Source organism: Lygodium microphyllum, chromosome 10 (genome assembly GCF_053477565.2).
Source record: "Lygodium microphyllum isolate KBCC chromosome 10, Lygodium_microphyllum_v1.1.10, whole genome shotgun sequence".
Lineage (NCBI taxonomy): Eukaryota > Viridiplantae > Streptophyta > Polypodiopsida > Schizaeales > Lygodiaceae > Lygodium > Lygodium microphyllum.
Genome location: NC_141144.1, coordinates 122,699,348 through 122,715,807, shown reverse-complemented (window position 1 = coordinate 122,715,807; position 16,460 = coordinate 122,699,348). Strand labels below are relative to the sequence as shown.

The following is a 16,460-nucleotide window of genomic DNA, read 5'->3' as shown; positions in this document are numbered from 1 at the left end:
TAACTCTGCCTATGACATAGCATAAGCAAGAGTAGATGTTAGATAGATTGACTGATCAACTGAATAAGCATCTAACTCATACACTCCATGACATAAAGTGGCAGTCAAAACCAAAGTCATGAGTTCTTTATCTTTGATCGTACATATGTCAATCATCAAATGTGACTTGCAAACAACAAACTCTTGTTTATGTGTGGCATAAATAATGTATCCTGAAAAAGGAGAATAGAGCCATCAATGGCTGTCAATACAATCTCCCCAATACCTCTAACAGGGTATGATGCATTGTTGGTATGCAGCACAGTCTTGCCAATAGGAGCTGCAATAATGGAGGAAAACAAATCCCTTCAAGATGTCATATGTCTAGAAGTACCACTATCAAAGAACCAGGTGCTCCCATCCTTAGTAGAGATAAATGCTCTGTCAGCCCAAGAAGAGCCATAACTACAAGTGTAGAAACAATAGTCATTATCTGCAAAACAAAAGACATGGACTCAATAACAGTAGAAGGTGCATAAAATTTTGAAATCCACAACTCCTTCTTCTTCTCCTTGGCTATGCGCTTCCTATATTTTGTGATGTAGTGATCTGGCTTCTTGCAATAGTGGCACTTGCCCTTCTTGGCTTGTGTGTCCCCCTATTTCTTGCTACTTTGTGAAGTACCTGAAGTCCCAAAACTCTGCGGAGCATTTTTAGCTTGTTGGCTACCCTTGCCTTTCTGCCTTGCCAAAAAAGCCTACTACTTAGAGCCTATTACATCCACCCCATTGTTCTTTCTCGTTTGCTCTTCCTCTAAGAGCAAACTAACCAACTAAAGGAAAGTAAGTGGCTACAGAGAAATTCTCATAATGAGATTCAAGGCTGTATGAAAGGCCAAATAGGAGGGTGGCAATGAATTTAAAGTAGTAGAGATCAACTACATATTTGAATAATACTCATCTACATTCATAAGCTGCTCATGCAAGTCTTAAAATTTGTTGCCTGCATAGAATCACCTTCATCCACCTTCATATTCTCAAGCTCTTTCTTCAAGAAAGAGATATGTGTCAGATACGTGTCTCATTTTTTCTAGCAAACATCTACTTAAGTGTTAACTATGTTTCTTGTGAAGAAGCTGTAGACCATATGTGCAAGATGATAGACATTGAACTACCAATGCAATCATTGACAACGCTAGAGCATCCCGAGTGTCCCAAGCCTTTTGTGCTACTAATATCTAGGGAAGTGGCTAAGCTAGAGCGGGCTAAGTAGGCCTTTGACCACGTCCTCCTGGAGGAGGTGTAACAGGAGCCACAACTCTAGGCTCGAACTTCTTCACCACTGACATAATCCTAAAGATTCTTTCTGATCATCACATTTTTCATCATAAAAGACCATAGAGAATAGTTGTTGCCATCCAACCTATCCTCCTTGGACACATATGTGAATACATCACCTTGTCACTAATTGGCCATGATAAATGTCACTGATCAAAGAGCACAAGAGCAAATCTTCAAGCTAGACCAACCTAGAAATATGAGAATTTCTAGAAATTATAGCAAGCACCTTACTGTAATTAGCAAATCTGATCACACTTTGTCAAAAATTGTTTGATATATGCGTTGTCCAAGGTACAAATAATGTTGAACAACACAAAAAAATGCAAAAACCCCAACATTTGTTGTCCCAAAATGTACAAATTTAGTCTACTACTCACATTAATGTACATTTGCTAATGTGTTGAATTTAAAAGCCCCAAAATTTTGATCCAAAATTCAAGAAATCTTTGCAATAAATGTGCCCCAAACACATCTAGAAATAGAGATATGCTACCCGAGCACAAGCCCCTTCCAAAGGATCAAATCTAAATTAAAAAATTAAAAAATTTTGTATTTTTATCTTTGATACAGTCAATACAAAGGTGAATTAGGCAGGTGGACCTGGCTAACCTAGTGGAATAGATGGTGGTGCAAGCGACTTAGCTAGCATTTTCAAGTCTAGGGCATTGATGTAGGTTGCAGGCGCACAGGTGATTGGAGATTGGGGTAGGCAATGCCAAGTAGGTTGTGCCAGGGACTAGCAAGCGGTGTCAAGGCTAGAGCGTAGGCAGGCAAGGAAGCACAATCGGACCAAGCAGAATTGGTGGGTGCATTCAAACTGTTGGCCATGCGGACTTAGGTGGCAACACAGGTGATGTTGGCAGGCACATGTGGCAGACAAGGCTAGCGAGGCGATGTAGGTAGCGCCAAGCAATTGAGCTAGAGGTAGACTTGTAGTTGGTGGTGGCTCAGACTGGCAAATTAGTGACTATTGGAGCTAAAGACAGCTGGTGGTGGTGGAGTTGCTGACACTAGAGGCGGCGGCTTAGTTGGTGGTGCTGAAGTTTGCTACGATACCAAATGCGAGATGTGAGAGGATGCACGGAGATCAAAACTCAGCTGAGAGTATAGTTGACAGTGAAGAGAGTGTGAAAGTGAAGACGCGACTCCCAATGCAATCAATAAATAGTGTAATGTGCAAGTACAAAGTACAACCCTTAAACCTTAGGGTTGCTAATGTGTGCTCACACCCAAAAGATGTAAAACACGATAAGTGCCCAAATTGTGTAACATAGGCCCATAAAATAAAAGAGAATAAAGTTGGGGGAAAAAACCTCTCATAAGGAGAGAGAGTAAAAAGTGCCCCAATGTCTTATCGAGGATCACCAATACTCCTTTGTGAGTGTAGGTGTGAGTCAAACCCAACATTGATATCATCGATCTCTTTTTGCATCTCTACCCTCTCTCATTGTGTTGCTAAAGTTAAGTCCATCAATTTGCTGAGGGTGCTTTCGCCTTGGTCCTTAAGAGTATGGAGTCTCTATTCTGAGGCTCCTAAGTCATTCCACTCAAGTCAAAGTTTGATGCAACATTAAAGCTATCTAGGCATTTGTGTGAGTCCCCCATGTATCTATATCACTCCATGGTGGTAGTTTTACATTGATTGCTCTCTAGTCTTATGAGTTCAATGATCCTTTTAATAAAAGAAACATAAGTATTTTCCATCTCCAACTCCTCTAAGGTGCCCTCATGACTAGGCACAATGCTTTCCTTAACAGTTAGAATCTCTAATCCATTATTGAATCGCAAGTACCTATGTTTTTAAAATCTTAGTTAGCTTGATTGGTTATATATTTCTCTTGCAAGATTAGGTCTTTTGGTCATCCTAGGGTTTTCTTTTGTTCTAGAAAGTAGATTTGAGATGCTTGAGAGCTTGTTTTGTTTCATGTCTTTGGCATATTGTTGCTACCTTTGTTAGCTTGAGTTTTTAGCATTTAAGCTCATTCATTAAAGTTTGTGGTTCAATTTATCCCTACGTAGTTTTCTAGAGTCCTTTTGTGAGTTCTCCTTGGGTGATTTATCCCTTAACTTTTATCAATTTCAAGTACAACTTCAATAGCCATGGATAATCATCCCTTTGCATTCCTATGCTCAATCCATGTTTGATAAATGGCAGTGCAAATGTCAATGTGCTCAATCGACTTTTAGCCTTTTCAAGTGCCAAGCAAGTGTGCTAAAAGAGATAAATCTGTTCCTTTTTATGCACGCACTTAATACATTGAAGGATTCACTGGAGCTAGGGGTCTTGGAGCAACTCAAGCATTCACCCTAGTTGGTTAAGTATATAGTAGTATGCTAATGAGTAGAAGTTGTGTGCTATAGGTGTTAGTTCATGTGCTATAGCAATAATAGTCATGTGGTAATGATGATGTGGAAGTCATGTGCAATAAAACATTTGTGTGTGCTGATGTTGTGGTGATTGGGGGAAGGCAATACCTATAATGCTCTTTGTGTAATCGGTTCACCAAAGATATCTCTTTTTCACAAGAAGCTTGAAGGGGCCTAACATGCTTGGTGCAATAATGCACAAGGCATGTGCCTTGAGTTTAGTTGAAAGTTGATCGAAACTCCCCATATTTTCTAGAGGTTGGTGAAAAATTCTTGGGAATTTTATGCATTGTAAAACCTGTAATAATTTGACGTTTTCGTTTAATAGAATAAAATAAAAATGGAGCGAGTAATTTACGAACTGCTGAGGGGGTGATGGCAAACTGTGGATGAGGTTGGAGGACTCGACAATTCTGCGGTTCAATTCCTTCGGCACGCGGGGCTCTCTCTCTGTATCTCTGTTTATGCCTGCAGGCAGCTCCCTTGTTGCTCTACTCCTGAGAATTGGTTGATCGTAGGGCTCCCGCCCGCCGTCTGCCCGTTCACAATGCAGAACCTCCCTTTCTACCATGGCAAAGAGCTTGGATGATGGCAAGCAGCCTCCGTCTGCCTCTCGAATGGAAGAAGATAGCGAAAGCAATGCAGGGACAAGCCCTGCCTGCATGCTTTCTTCCTTCTCATGTATAATCTACTGAGTATGACGCTTTATTCAGGGCTAGGCCTTAGAGTGAAGCTTTATGCAGGGCTAAAGCTTAGAGTATGAAGCTTTACGCAGGGACGGCAGGCTGCTGAAAAAGGCACATCACACATGTTGTTCATGAAGCTTTATGCAGGAATGGCAGGCTGCTGAAAATGGCACAGCACACATGTTTTTCTTGTGCAGCTACATCTAAGTCGCAAATGGAGCTCCGGCCTTTGTCCCGTTCTGCCTTTTGGGATGGCAGCACAGAAGGGCCTGCTGTCTCCTTGCGAGACAAGGTCCCGGGTTTTGGCAGCAGCTTCCATCGATCTCAGAGAAAATCAAATGAAGCCAAGCCTCACCTTAAAGTCTCATTTATTGTTCAAGCCTTGTCCAGCAATAGCACATGGTTCCTTGCAGTGAGGGTTCAAGGATCGCCTTGCCTGCCTAATTGCACACAAAAACAGCCAACACGTTGCACTTTCGCTCATTCATTTAGCTTTTCTGAAAATGCCAGCCATGCCAGGCAACAGAACTTTAGATACAAAGGATCCTCCTCCCGATTAGTCCCTCGAGTTTTGAAGAAGAAACTTCAAATGGTTGTTCCAGATGCAATCAAAGTGGAACCAGGCAAATACAGTTATGATGTAGAGAACGCTATAAACCAGTTGAGTTCCTTGACACCTCGTGCTAGTATTACCAGATATATGGATGCTTATCGCAACAAGTTATCAATGAAAGACTTTTCGCTCATATTCCGTGAACTTGGGCAACGAGGGGATTGGGAAAGAGCTTTAAAACTATTCAGGTACATGCAGCGCCAACAATGGTGTAAGCCTCACGAATACATTTACACAATTGTGTTAGGAATTCTTGGAAGAGAGCAGCAGCTCGACAAATGCATTGAGATATTTGAAGAAATGCCAAACCATGGTGTTGATTGGGATGTTTACTCATTCACTGCTCTAATAAATGCATATGGTAGGAGTAATCACTATGAGGGTTCCCTTGAAGTTCTCTCACGCATGAAAGAAGTAGGGGTAACCCCTAGTCTCCTAACATATAATACTGTGATAAATGCATGTGTTAGGGGAGGAATGGATTGGGAGAACTTGCTCGGCCTTTTGTCCGAGATGCAGCATGAAGGCATTCGGCCTGACAATATCACTTACAATGCACTCCTTGGTTACTGTAGCTACAGAGGGCACACTGAAGAGGCTAAAATGTTATTCCGGGCTATGAATGAGGCTGGGTTGGTGCCTGACAAGAAGACATATGCTTTTCTGGTGGAGACTTTCAGGCGGGGGCAACAGCTAGAGGCTGTACCAAATCTTCTAAGAGAGATGGAAATGACAGATAATATGCCAGATGCTACTGGTTACAATGTGCTTTTGGAAGCTCTCTCACAAGTACAAGATGTATCAGGAGCAGCTGGGGTTTTTAAGCAGATGGTACAGGCTGGCTGTAGCCCAAATGTGCAGACCTATTGTACTCTCTTGGAGTGCTATGGAAAGAAAGGTCGATTTGATGATGTGAGAGAACTCTTCACTGAAATGAAGGCCAGTGGAACAGCACCTGATGTTGTAACTTACAATACTCTTATCCAAACTTTTGGAAAAGGAGGTTACTTTAGGGAGGTTGTGAGCCTGTTCTATGCAATGGGAGATGGGATGGTTGAGCCAGACATGGAAACCTACAAAGGTTTGCTGCATGCATGTGGCATGGCAGGTTTACATCATGAAGCAACTGAAATTTTTCAACACTTAGTTAGGCGAGATCTGACTCCAGAGCCTGACATTTTCAATGGCCTCATTAATGCTTATGGGAAGGCAGCATTATATCAGGTTTGACCTTGCTTGAAAAATGGAATATCTTTTTACTGTGAAGCTTTTCTGTTTGTTTTCTTACCAGTTTTTGTTTGGCTATGCAGGAAGCAGAGATTGCTTTGCAAAACATGAAAGAGTATAACTGCAGGGCAGACCAGAACACATTCAATTCTCTCATCAATGTATATGCTAAGGGAGGCCTTTATAAAGAGGCAGGTATTGCATTGACAAACATGCACAAGGCAGGCTTTCCGGCAACAGTGACTACGTATAATTCTTTTGTAGAAGCATTCAGTAGGGCTGGTCTCTTTGATGATGCTAGAGCAGTAGCCACAGACATGCATATTGCTGGGTGTGATGCAGATGTGGAAACTCACGAAACTTTTTTGAATATGTCCTGCCTTGCGGGTCTGTTTGATCAAGCTAAGGCACAGTTCGTAGAGGTAAAAGAGGTGGGCTCAACTCCACAAGCTACATCATACTGTCTGATGTTGTCTACCGCAGCCAGACGGGACAGGTGCGGCAAACTAGCTGTAGTACACTATCAGATTCAGTTATGGAAATGCTGTTGATGGTTGTTTAAATAGACATTAAAGTTGCGTTCTCCTTTTTGAAGATTGTAGATATCATAGTCTGGTAATCAAGCCTTGCAATCCAAAATTCTGAAATACGATAAGTTGTAATGCACCTTGCGTAAAGGATCCCATGCACATAAACATGAAAAATAGCTTATGGTATGGAAATGCTTTTGATGGTTGTTTAAATAGACATGCGAAGTTGCATTCTCCTTTTTGAAGATTTGCAAACATCATAGTCTGGTAAGCAAGTCTTGCAATCCAAAATTTTGAAATAGGATAAGTTGTAATGCACCTTGCGTAAAGGATCCCATGCATATAAGGATGAAAAGTAGATCATGGTACAGAAACTAACCTTTGAAGCAAACTAATCCAAGGTTTGCCTACATAACACATATAGAGGCATCCACCTCAACTTTTAGATTGCTTTTGTGTTATTGAAATCTTCCATGGAGATTATCTTTGATCCCTTATTCCTGTTCTCTTCATTAAGCAGGTGCCAAGATTCTGTTGCTGTGTGAACTAATCCTTGGATATACCACTGCCATGTCTTTATCACAACACAAAATTGATATTTACTTGCCGCATCCTTTACAAAAGCATTGAACTAACTTTAATCTTGTCTGTACTTCTCCCCATAAACATGTTCTAAAGGTGAGCTACAAGAAAGTCTGAATATACTTGCTGCTCTCTCTAGGATTGATTACCAATCGTCTTGTAATAAATCCCAATGACAAACTTTGAAGCCTCCAATCATGAACCATGACCCGAACACCATCTAGGTGCTCTATCTTTTCTCCCAGTGGGCATTGACATGAGGGTGGAGCCCCTAGCTTCTATTTCACTATTGGCATCAATATGGTGGGAGGGAGTTGTTTCTTGTCCTTGTACATGCATCACTTAGATTGTCATTGTGTATACCTCTGCATTGGCTTCTATTCCCATAAGGGATACTGTTCACAAGGCATTTGGCTGCATGAACATTCTTATTTGTAGTGTGTTGCATTACTCTATGCATCTCATTGCGGAGCAGAGCACCCATGAGCACCTTGCTCACTTTGGGTCTTGAGGAGCCTCCACCTATGGTTTAGTCATCTACATACCTTTTCATGAGTACTTTGTCTTTTACACCCTTGCTGGGGTGGTTGGGTAGTTACCCTGTTGACAAGCATGTGAGTTAACCACCCCTTTCCCATTGAACACTCACTAAAGAAAACTTGGGGGTTCTCTAAAAAGAAGAGAAAAGAAAATCCCACAAAAATATGAATACTTGGGCTCCAGAGGGAAGATAATGATTGCTTTTGTAGTCTTGGTAGGTTCTTGGGTAGCCGATGGGCACCCATTGACCGATGCCTTGGATGCTTTGGGGTGGGACCTTTTAGGGCAAAGTAGAGGTGCTTCCTCATCATCTCTACAGTGTTTGTAGGCCAATTGGCAGCTGATGCACCCTTTGTCCAATGCCCTAGATGCTTTGGGGTGAGATCTCTTGGTTGAGCTAAGCTTTGTGGTTCTTCTTAGCTTGAGTTTTTGGTCAAGAGGAGGTGTTAAGTAACAAAGGGTTAATTAACTTTAACCCCCTTTTTCAGCTCATTAAACATCCCCAAAACTCTAATATTAAATGTACCTCAAGTGTTTGAGCATCCACATTAAATGCACCCTAAAGTGTTCCGGTGCCACTTAAATAGCTGGTTGTCTCTTGTGTCCATAAATAGGGATCTGTCCAACCACTTTGCACATCCTAAATCCTCTTGCATTCCTCTTACTTCAGCTTCCTTCGTGACAGCTCCGGCCTCTGTTAGAGTGTTTCCAGATCCTGCCCTACTCATCGTGACCTGGCGGACTGCTGAATTCGCATTAGAACTGGCCGACCTCTTGCTGGTTGAAATTTGGAGGTCATCAATGCTGCTAAGTTACCTTCCACAGCTGCATTTCACAGTTTCAGTGCTCCCTCATCATTGTCTAGCTGCTGGTTGACACTTGGAGACTGCAAATCAGGCCGGCATTGCCATGTCATCAATGTTTGCTAGGTGTGAAGTAATTGCACGATTTAACCCTAATCCTAGTGTCACTTACAGTGCCTAGGGCACTAGGGGCAACAATTACATTTGATGGCAGTTTAAATGTGGGAGCCCGGATCATGGATCAAAGGGCATCAACACATAGCCCATGACATGGCCTACAAATTTCCCTCCATGGATGGGTAGACCACAATGACAAAATCCTAGAAAATAAAAGAAAATATAAGGTCATGGTTGCACAAGTTCATCCAAGTGGATGTAGCAACCTATGACTGTATAGAGTATGTCAGATCGTGGAACAAGCTTGTCGAAAAGCTTTGGTTGAGGAAGATCCTTTGTGAAAAGATCTGCCAAGTTGTCTTCGGTGGGTAGTAAGATAGCTCTATGTCTCTAGGTGATATCTGCTCATGAACACAATGGTAATGAACTTCTATATGCTTTATGTGGGCACGGAACATTGGGTTCCACACAATGGCCGAAGTACTCTGGCTATTAGTGTAGATAATGTTAGAAGCAGTCATACCACAGGTTCACGAGCACCTAACATAATTTATTGCACTCTCTTTATCCTTTATTTGTTAATCGGCCAACATATTCTGTGGTAGGTTAACTCCTTTATTTTTGTCTATTAAAGGAGAGAGGTTGGCCACCATCCATTATCCATTCATGTATTTGTAGATTCTTGGCATGGAGAGAGGGAGCTTTTGGAGTGCGTGATAATGAAGAGAGGGATCTCCAATATATAGGTGTGTGCTTGGGTGCTCAAAAGTTGAAAGTAGAGGCTACAAGTGATAAGTGTTTGTTGAAAATGACAAGTGTAGAGACATTTGTCTCTTCAAAATGATACATGTCCTCTTCTAGATGCCATATGCCACTTTTCTAGAGCAAGAAGTTTCCAAACCTTCTACTCTAAAAATCTCTCAAATGGTTAAGAATTTAAGATAGCTATTGAAGACAAAATTGTTGCTTGTGAAATTCTAAAGCCTTTGATGCGAGCATAATTACAATTTTTAACAACTTTCAAAAATAGTAACGTCTTAAATTTTAGGAGTTGCCAAATTTAGCTTTGGATAGCTTTATTATATAGATTCACCGGTTCATGGTTTGTTTTTTCGATCATGAGCATCTAGTTTTACTTTTTGAAACCACTCATTATATAGGCTTCTAGTCGATGTGATTATCTGAGTGTAAAAGTCTTAGTCATCTAAGCTTTTTGGTTAGTTTGACCGCCCGACTAAACTTTTAATTTCTTTTGGACATTTCATCAATGACGACCCTGTTAGAGTGAAGCAATGCGGAAGTGAATGACCAAGACAAAGAGTGAATAGAGAGAGAAGAGAGATAGAGAGAAGGAGACAGTGAAACATAGAAAATTGTAGCGAAGAATGCCATATAAGGATGCTGAATTATACACAGGTGCAAAGAGAATATTTGCGCATGTCTCCACCTCGAAGATCTCGGTCTCTGTTAGCCCCGAGTGCAGTCTCCACAGTCAACAGCTTGAAATTTGAGGAACACAACTGACAGAAGTTGTTGGAAACAAAGCCTATAAATAGGTTGAAAAAAAGGCCCAAACTAATGCAGTCGACTGCTGACCGATTGGTGCAGTTTGACTACATGCCAAGTGGCGCTTGCAACTGACTGACTATCTGCCACATGGCGCTTGCGACTACCTGCCACGTGATATCTTACCTGTTCGGGAGATGTCACTCTCTAATACCCCCTCTCAGATGACACGACAGAAGGCTAAGGAATCTGGAGTGCTGTTGAAGTAAAGCCTAGGAAAGTGCCTTGGTAAATAAGTTTGCAAGATTGTTCTTTGTCTTGCAATAGATTAGGGAAATGGTCTCATCCAGAATCTTCTCCCGAATGAAATGGTACTGGATCTCAATATGCTTCATCCGAGCATGAAACACAGGATTCCTGGCCAAGGCAATGCAACTCTCATTGTTGCATTGTAGAATAGTAGGACATGTCGCAACCAAGCTCCACACTATCTCACAGGTAGTAGAAGACACCGCTCGATACTTTGCCTCAGTCGAAGAGAGGGCAACGGTAGGTTGCTTCTTGCTGCTCCATGAAATAGCACCAGTACCCAAGGTTAAAGAATAACCTGTGGTGGACCTCTGATAACCCATATCACTAGCCCAATCTAAATCACTTCAACTTGTAAGGACCAAGTCCATAGATCTTGTACCAGCAGGATAGGAGATCCCAAAATTAGGAGTTCCCTGTAGGAACCATAAAATCCTCTGAGTAGCCTACCAATGCACCATCTTGGGTTCACTCATGAACTCGACTAGTACACCTACAACATAACATAAGTCAACACGGGTATTAAGAAGCCAGATCAATGAACCAACCAACTGCCTATAACAGGGAGCATTTTCCAAGGGAGAATCGGAATGAGTCGTAGCCTTCCAATTTGGGTCTATAGGAGTCGTAAGAGACTTGCATCCCTTCATCTCACAAGTAACCAAGAGTTCCTGTACATATCGCTGGTGGGAAATAAAGATCCCCCTCGGAGTCTGATAGATCTCATGACCTAGAAAGAAGTGAAGAAGTCCCATGCCCGTAATCTCAAACTTCTCATGAAGTGTTGCCTTCGTCTGCTCGATCATCTGAGTATGGTCACCTGTCACAATTAAGCCATCCACATAAGGGACAAACAACACACGACCTCCACTTGAGGTGTGTACATATAGCTGGGGGTCGGCTTTGGAACGCTGATACCCTAATTGCTCTTGGAGAAGTGAGTCAATCTTTTAATTTCAAGCACAGGGAGCTTGCTTAAGGCCATAGAGAGTCTTCCGCAACTTGTACACCTTACCATCAGAAGAACCGAAGGCTAGAGGCTGCTCAACATAGATCTCCTCCTCCAACTCTCCATTCAAGAAGGCAGATTTCATATCCAGTTGATAAATTGGCCATCTCTTGTGGCTAGCCAAGGCAAGAACTACGTGAATAGTGGCCATTCGAGCTTTAGGAGAAAAAGTGTCATGGAAATCGATGCTTGGTGTTGTGCAAAACCTTTAGCAACAAGGCAGGCCTTGTGCTTGTTCAATGTGCCATCACTGTGGTACTTGGTCTTGAAGATCCATCTGACTCCAATGATCTTCTTATGAGGAGGCTTCGACACGAGATACCAAGTGCCATTCCTCTTAATCGACTCCAGCTCCTGCTCCATCGCATTCCGACAATGATCATGCTGTAAAGCCTCCACGGAAGTGGGCTCCCGATCCTGCATGACACGAGTCATCAAACAGCAATTAGTGTAAACAAGCTCAATGTGGTGAGCTTGGTTTCTCCGAGAACGCCGTGGGCCATCTTGCGATTGCGACTCCTCAGGGAATGCCTCAATCCTTGCATCACGAAGAGTGTCACGAGCCTAGCAAGGAGGTCGGATCTCACCTCATCACTCTCCATCTGTTGAAGTTTCTGGAAGGTCCACCGACGGCGAGGGAGCAATTGGTGAAGCCGGTGGCTAGGAACTAAGCTCCTCATTCGAAGAAGAGTCCTCAAGAGGCACAGGCTCTAGAGGAACAGTCACTAGGGCCTAGCTATCATCGAGATCTCCAAGAAGAGGGTATTCTTCACCCCCCTTTGAGGTTGGAACCTCCACAAACCAAATGTCACGGCTCGTGTAGACATCCTACTTAATAGGATCATACAATCGGTAGCCTTGGGACTACAAGCTACAACCCACAAATACTTGTCTTTTGGAAGCCGCTTGAAATTTGTCACGCTGTGTTCAAGATGTGGACATAGGCATCACATCCAAAAACCTTGAAATAAGAAACATTTGGTTTGGACCCAAAGTATACCTCATAAGGAGCTACACCAACAGTAGCGGAAGTAGGGGAACGATTAAGGATGTGAACTGCGGTAGCCACAGCCTTAGCCGGTAGACATTGAGGTGTCTGACGATGCTCCATCATGGTACGGGCCATCTCGATCACACATCGATTCTTCCTCTCCAAGATGCGATCCTCTTGAGGGGTGTTTGTATTGGAAAACTCTTGGTGAATACCACGATTTGCACAAAAATGAGCAAACTCATTAGAAACAAATTCTCCACCCTTATCCAATTGTAAGGCCTTTAGCTTCCGGACCGATTGGTTCTCCTCGAAGAGCAACCAATTCTTAAAGTTGGAGAAAGCCTCCAACTTTAACTTCAAGAAATAAGCCCATGTCATCCTGTTGTAATCATTCACAATTAGCATGAAATACAAGCTCCCTCTTAAGGGATTCTGTTCTCATCGGTCCACAAAGATCAGTAGAAACAAGCTTTGAGGGTGTTGAAGACCTCCTCAAAGCCTTGCTAGAAATAACATCATGAGTCTGCTTTCCACGGATGCAGGATACACAAGGCTGTTGACTCACCACAATATCTGACAAACCTCGAACAAGCTATTCCTTTGACGCCTTTTAAATGTAATCATAATTGAGATGGCCAAACCGAGCATGCCACAGCTGGGACCGAGTTTGTGAGGTAAGAAGAAGAGAAGTCAAGGTAGAAGAAGACTACAACTTGAAGAAAAAACCTGTCTTGATCCTCGATCAAGAATCCGAAAAGATTCCACATCAAATTTGACCAAAAGGCCGAGGGCACAAATCTTGTGCACCGAAAGAAAACGATACCCCAATGCCAGCACATAAAGTAACTTGGATGTATGGGCTCTACCACGTCCATCTGGAATAAGATGCATGTTGCCCCGTCCTTGTATGGGAGTAGACGAACTAGCACCAATGAGAATTTGGCCATGCGAAGGTTGCAAATGCGCAACATCTGCTAAAGTAGGAGTCATGTGTCGGGAGGCACCACTGTCAACTGTTAAAATGTCGGATCTAGAGCATGGTAGGAGCTATGGAGGTTGGAAGACGAATACTAAATTTATGTTGACATAAACAATGAGTAGACAACTGTTACACAAGTAAATTAGATTCCAAGATGGAAGCTTGGACTCATAATGACAATCTTGTATATTGGATTGACAATGACACTAACTGAAAGAGAAAAGCATCATGATATTGTATTCATAATATGAAAGTGATATTCAGGTACAATGCTTTATAGAAGTTGGGTTGTTCTACTCTCCTCACTGTGCATATGGGATTCAAGACATCTTTTCTTGGAACATACATCATTTGTCATTTCTCAACACCACGCCTCAAATAATGAGTCCCTATACTCTAGGACATGGCAGTTGGTTATGGTGGATGGATACTGGCTTTTGCCCCCCCTACATGGTGAGATGGCTCGAGAGACTAGCTCATAGGTAGCCTAGTCAAGTTTATACTTGAAACTTTACATTTTTGGTAAGGGTTTTTACAAAGCAAATCCACTAAGGGAAAAATAGAGATCTACTATGGGATAAACATATGAAAGATGCAATGAAAATTCTTTAGAACAATTTGTCAGAGTTGTTGATGGTAGCGGGACCATCTTCTTCTTAATTCATGAATTGGTTTTGGTGGTGATCATTTTGCATCTACTGTGCTATTTTCTTGTGGAAACATTCACTGGCTGTATGGCCAGTCTTGCCATAGTTTGACATATAATCCGATCCTTGTTGTTGTTGGTGCTGAGTCCTCAACCATGGCCTTTTGCTCCATAAGTGTCCTTGGTGTACAAGAGATTGTCTTTGGTGGTGTGTTCCTTGCTTTTAACTTTGCTTTCTCCATGAAGTAGTGCCCAATATCTTTAAGTGAGAGACTCGGAACATTACTTAGGGTGGACAATGCAAGCAGTACGGCTATTGCTTCATCTTCATTAAAATTCTTCTTAAGAGTTGCAAGCTGGGTTTTTAGGCTCTTGAACTTGTTAATGTGTATGGTCATGGAAGTACTATCTTTTATATCCAGTTTATAAAACTACATGAGTAATTTTACCTTTGAATTCTTTGCTTGGGTACCAAAGATCCTGTCAAGTTGCTCCCAAGCAATTCTAGCCTCTTTGATACCAGAGATATGATGTAGCACATTATCACTTAGTCCCCAGGCAATGATGCCAAGTGCCTTGTTATTCTTCTTCTTTCATTCTTTGGTTTTTGGTGGAGCTACTGCAAGGATCTCGCTTTCTGAATCTTCTTTCCCGCCATTTGCATCACCTTCATCATCTTCAAAGAGATCCCAGAGGTCTTTTCTCATGAGGTGGTACATGGTCTTTTCCTTCCAGGCATGGAAGCCTTCTCCATTGAACTTTGCTATTTGTTCGAGCTCTGCCATTTTTGATTAGTAGCAAATTAGCTAGCAAAAGACTTGTACTTCAATGTGTCAAGAGACACAAGATGATTAGTGTTTAACAACACTGCATGAGTATTAAAAAGATACTATCTTGGAGCTCAATGTCGATGTTGATGCTTGATCTTCTTCTTGCTTGCTGATTTAGTGTGATACTTTGCTAGAAATTAAGTGCTCAGTAAGACCAGAGTGATAGAGTCTTTAGTGGATTGAGAGGAGTAAGAAAATGAAAGGTTTTATGACCTTGAAGGTCAATGGCTATGGCTGCCCACAGAGATGACATTTAGTGTTTCTCAGATTGTGATCCACAGAGAGAGTATTTTTGGGGAACCCTTTTGGGTGAGGTTAGCCCACTTGGGGGGCTACCAAAGCCCTGTAGTGGTAGCACAGATTGTGTAGCATGGAGATGATGGCAGCCGTATGACTAACAGGGGCGTAGTTTAGGACAACGAGGACAAATTTTGACAATGCCGGCTTCTGCAATACTCAATGTTGACGTGCGAAATGATAGGATGGTGTGCCCTGAGCAGAGGGAAAGATCTCTAGAAGAAATCATGTGGAGATATCTACTGTGGAGAGAGATCTAGGTGTTGCATGTAGACAGGATACTGCTGTTCATGGCAGCCATGAAAGCTCCAGTGAAGGTGAATGTGAAGCTGAAATAGGAAATGAAGACTTGAGCTGATACCGAGCTAGGTGGAAGTGAAAGGGAGTTGGAGAAGCAGAGTGAGGAGCTGATTATGCTTAGCTGAGCTTTGATACCATGTTAAAATGTCGAATCTAGAGCATGGTAGGAGCTATGGAGGTTGGAAGATGAAGACTAAATTCATGTTGACATAGACAATGAGTAGACAACTAGTACACAAGTGAATTAGGTTTCAAGATGGAAGCTTGGACTCATAAAGACAATCTTGTGTATTGGACTGACAATGACACTATAATTGAAAGAGGAAATTATCATAATATTGTATTCATCGTATAAATGTGAGTCAAGTACGAAGCTTTATAGAAGTTGGGTTGTTCCACTCTCCTCACTGTGCACATGGGATTCAGGACATCTCTTCATGGAGCATGCATCATTTGTATTTCTCAACATCAACAATCCACTCCAGAGTGTATGGGGCCGTCAACGTAGCATCAAAAGCCATTAGGGTCGAATCCTCAACCACCTCCAAGTGGAGGAAAGTAGCTGATGAGGGAGCAACCACTGCTCCGGAATCCTTTGAAGATTTCTTCTTCTTCTCCTTCTTCTCCTTCTCCTTGTCGGGGCAATCCTTCTTCCAATGACTTGTTTTGCCACAAATGTGACAAGTAGGCTCCTTGTCTTTGTCATTCTTAGATTTGTCCTCCTCCTCCTCCTTTTGGGCCATCCCCTTCTTCTGAGAGGACTTACTAACCAAGACCTCAGGTTTCGAAGCATTGGTTCCTTTTAG

General features: G+C 42.3%; 1 protein-coding gene across 3 annotated transcripts in view; it reads left to right on the top strand.

Moving 5' to 3' along the window:
* Positions 1-4,043: 4,043 nt before the first annotated feature.
* The window catches only part of LOC148030516 (pentatricopeptide repeat-containing protein At1g74850, chloroplastic-like), a 48,682-nt gene continuing 36,265 nt past the window's right edge, over positions 4,044-16,460 (top strand). For all 3 annotated transcript variants that reach the window (XR_015692205.1, XR_015692204.1, XM_087686853.1), the window contains exons 1-2: positions 4,044-6,209; positions 6,296-6,708. Coding sequence is in view for 1 of the 3 variants with exons in the window: in XM_087686853.1 (XP_087542979.1) it covers positions 4,539-6,209; positions 6,296-6,708 (2,084 nt within the window). In the remaining 2 variants the exon portion in view is untranslated. The remainder of the gene's footprint in view (positions 6,210-6,295; positions 6,709-16,460) is intronic.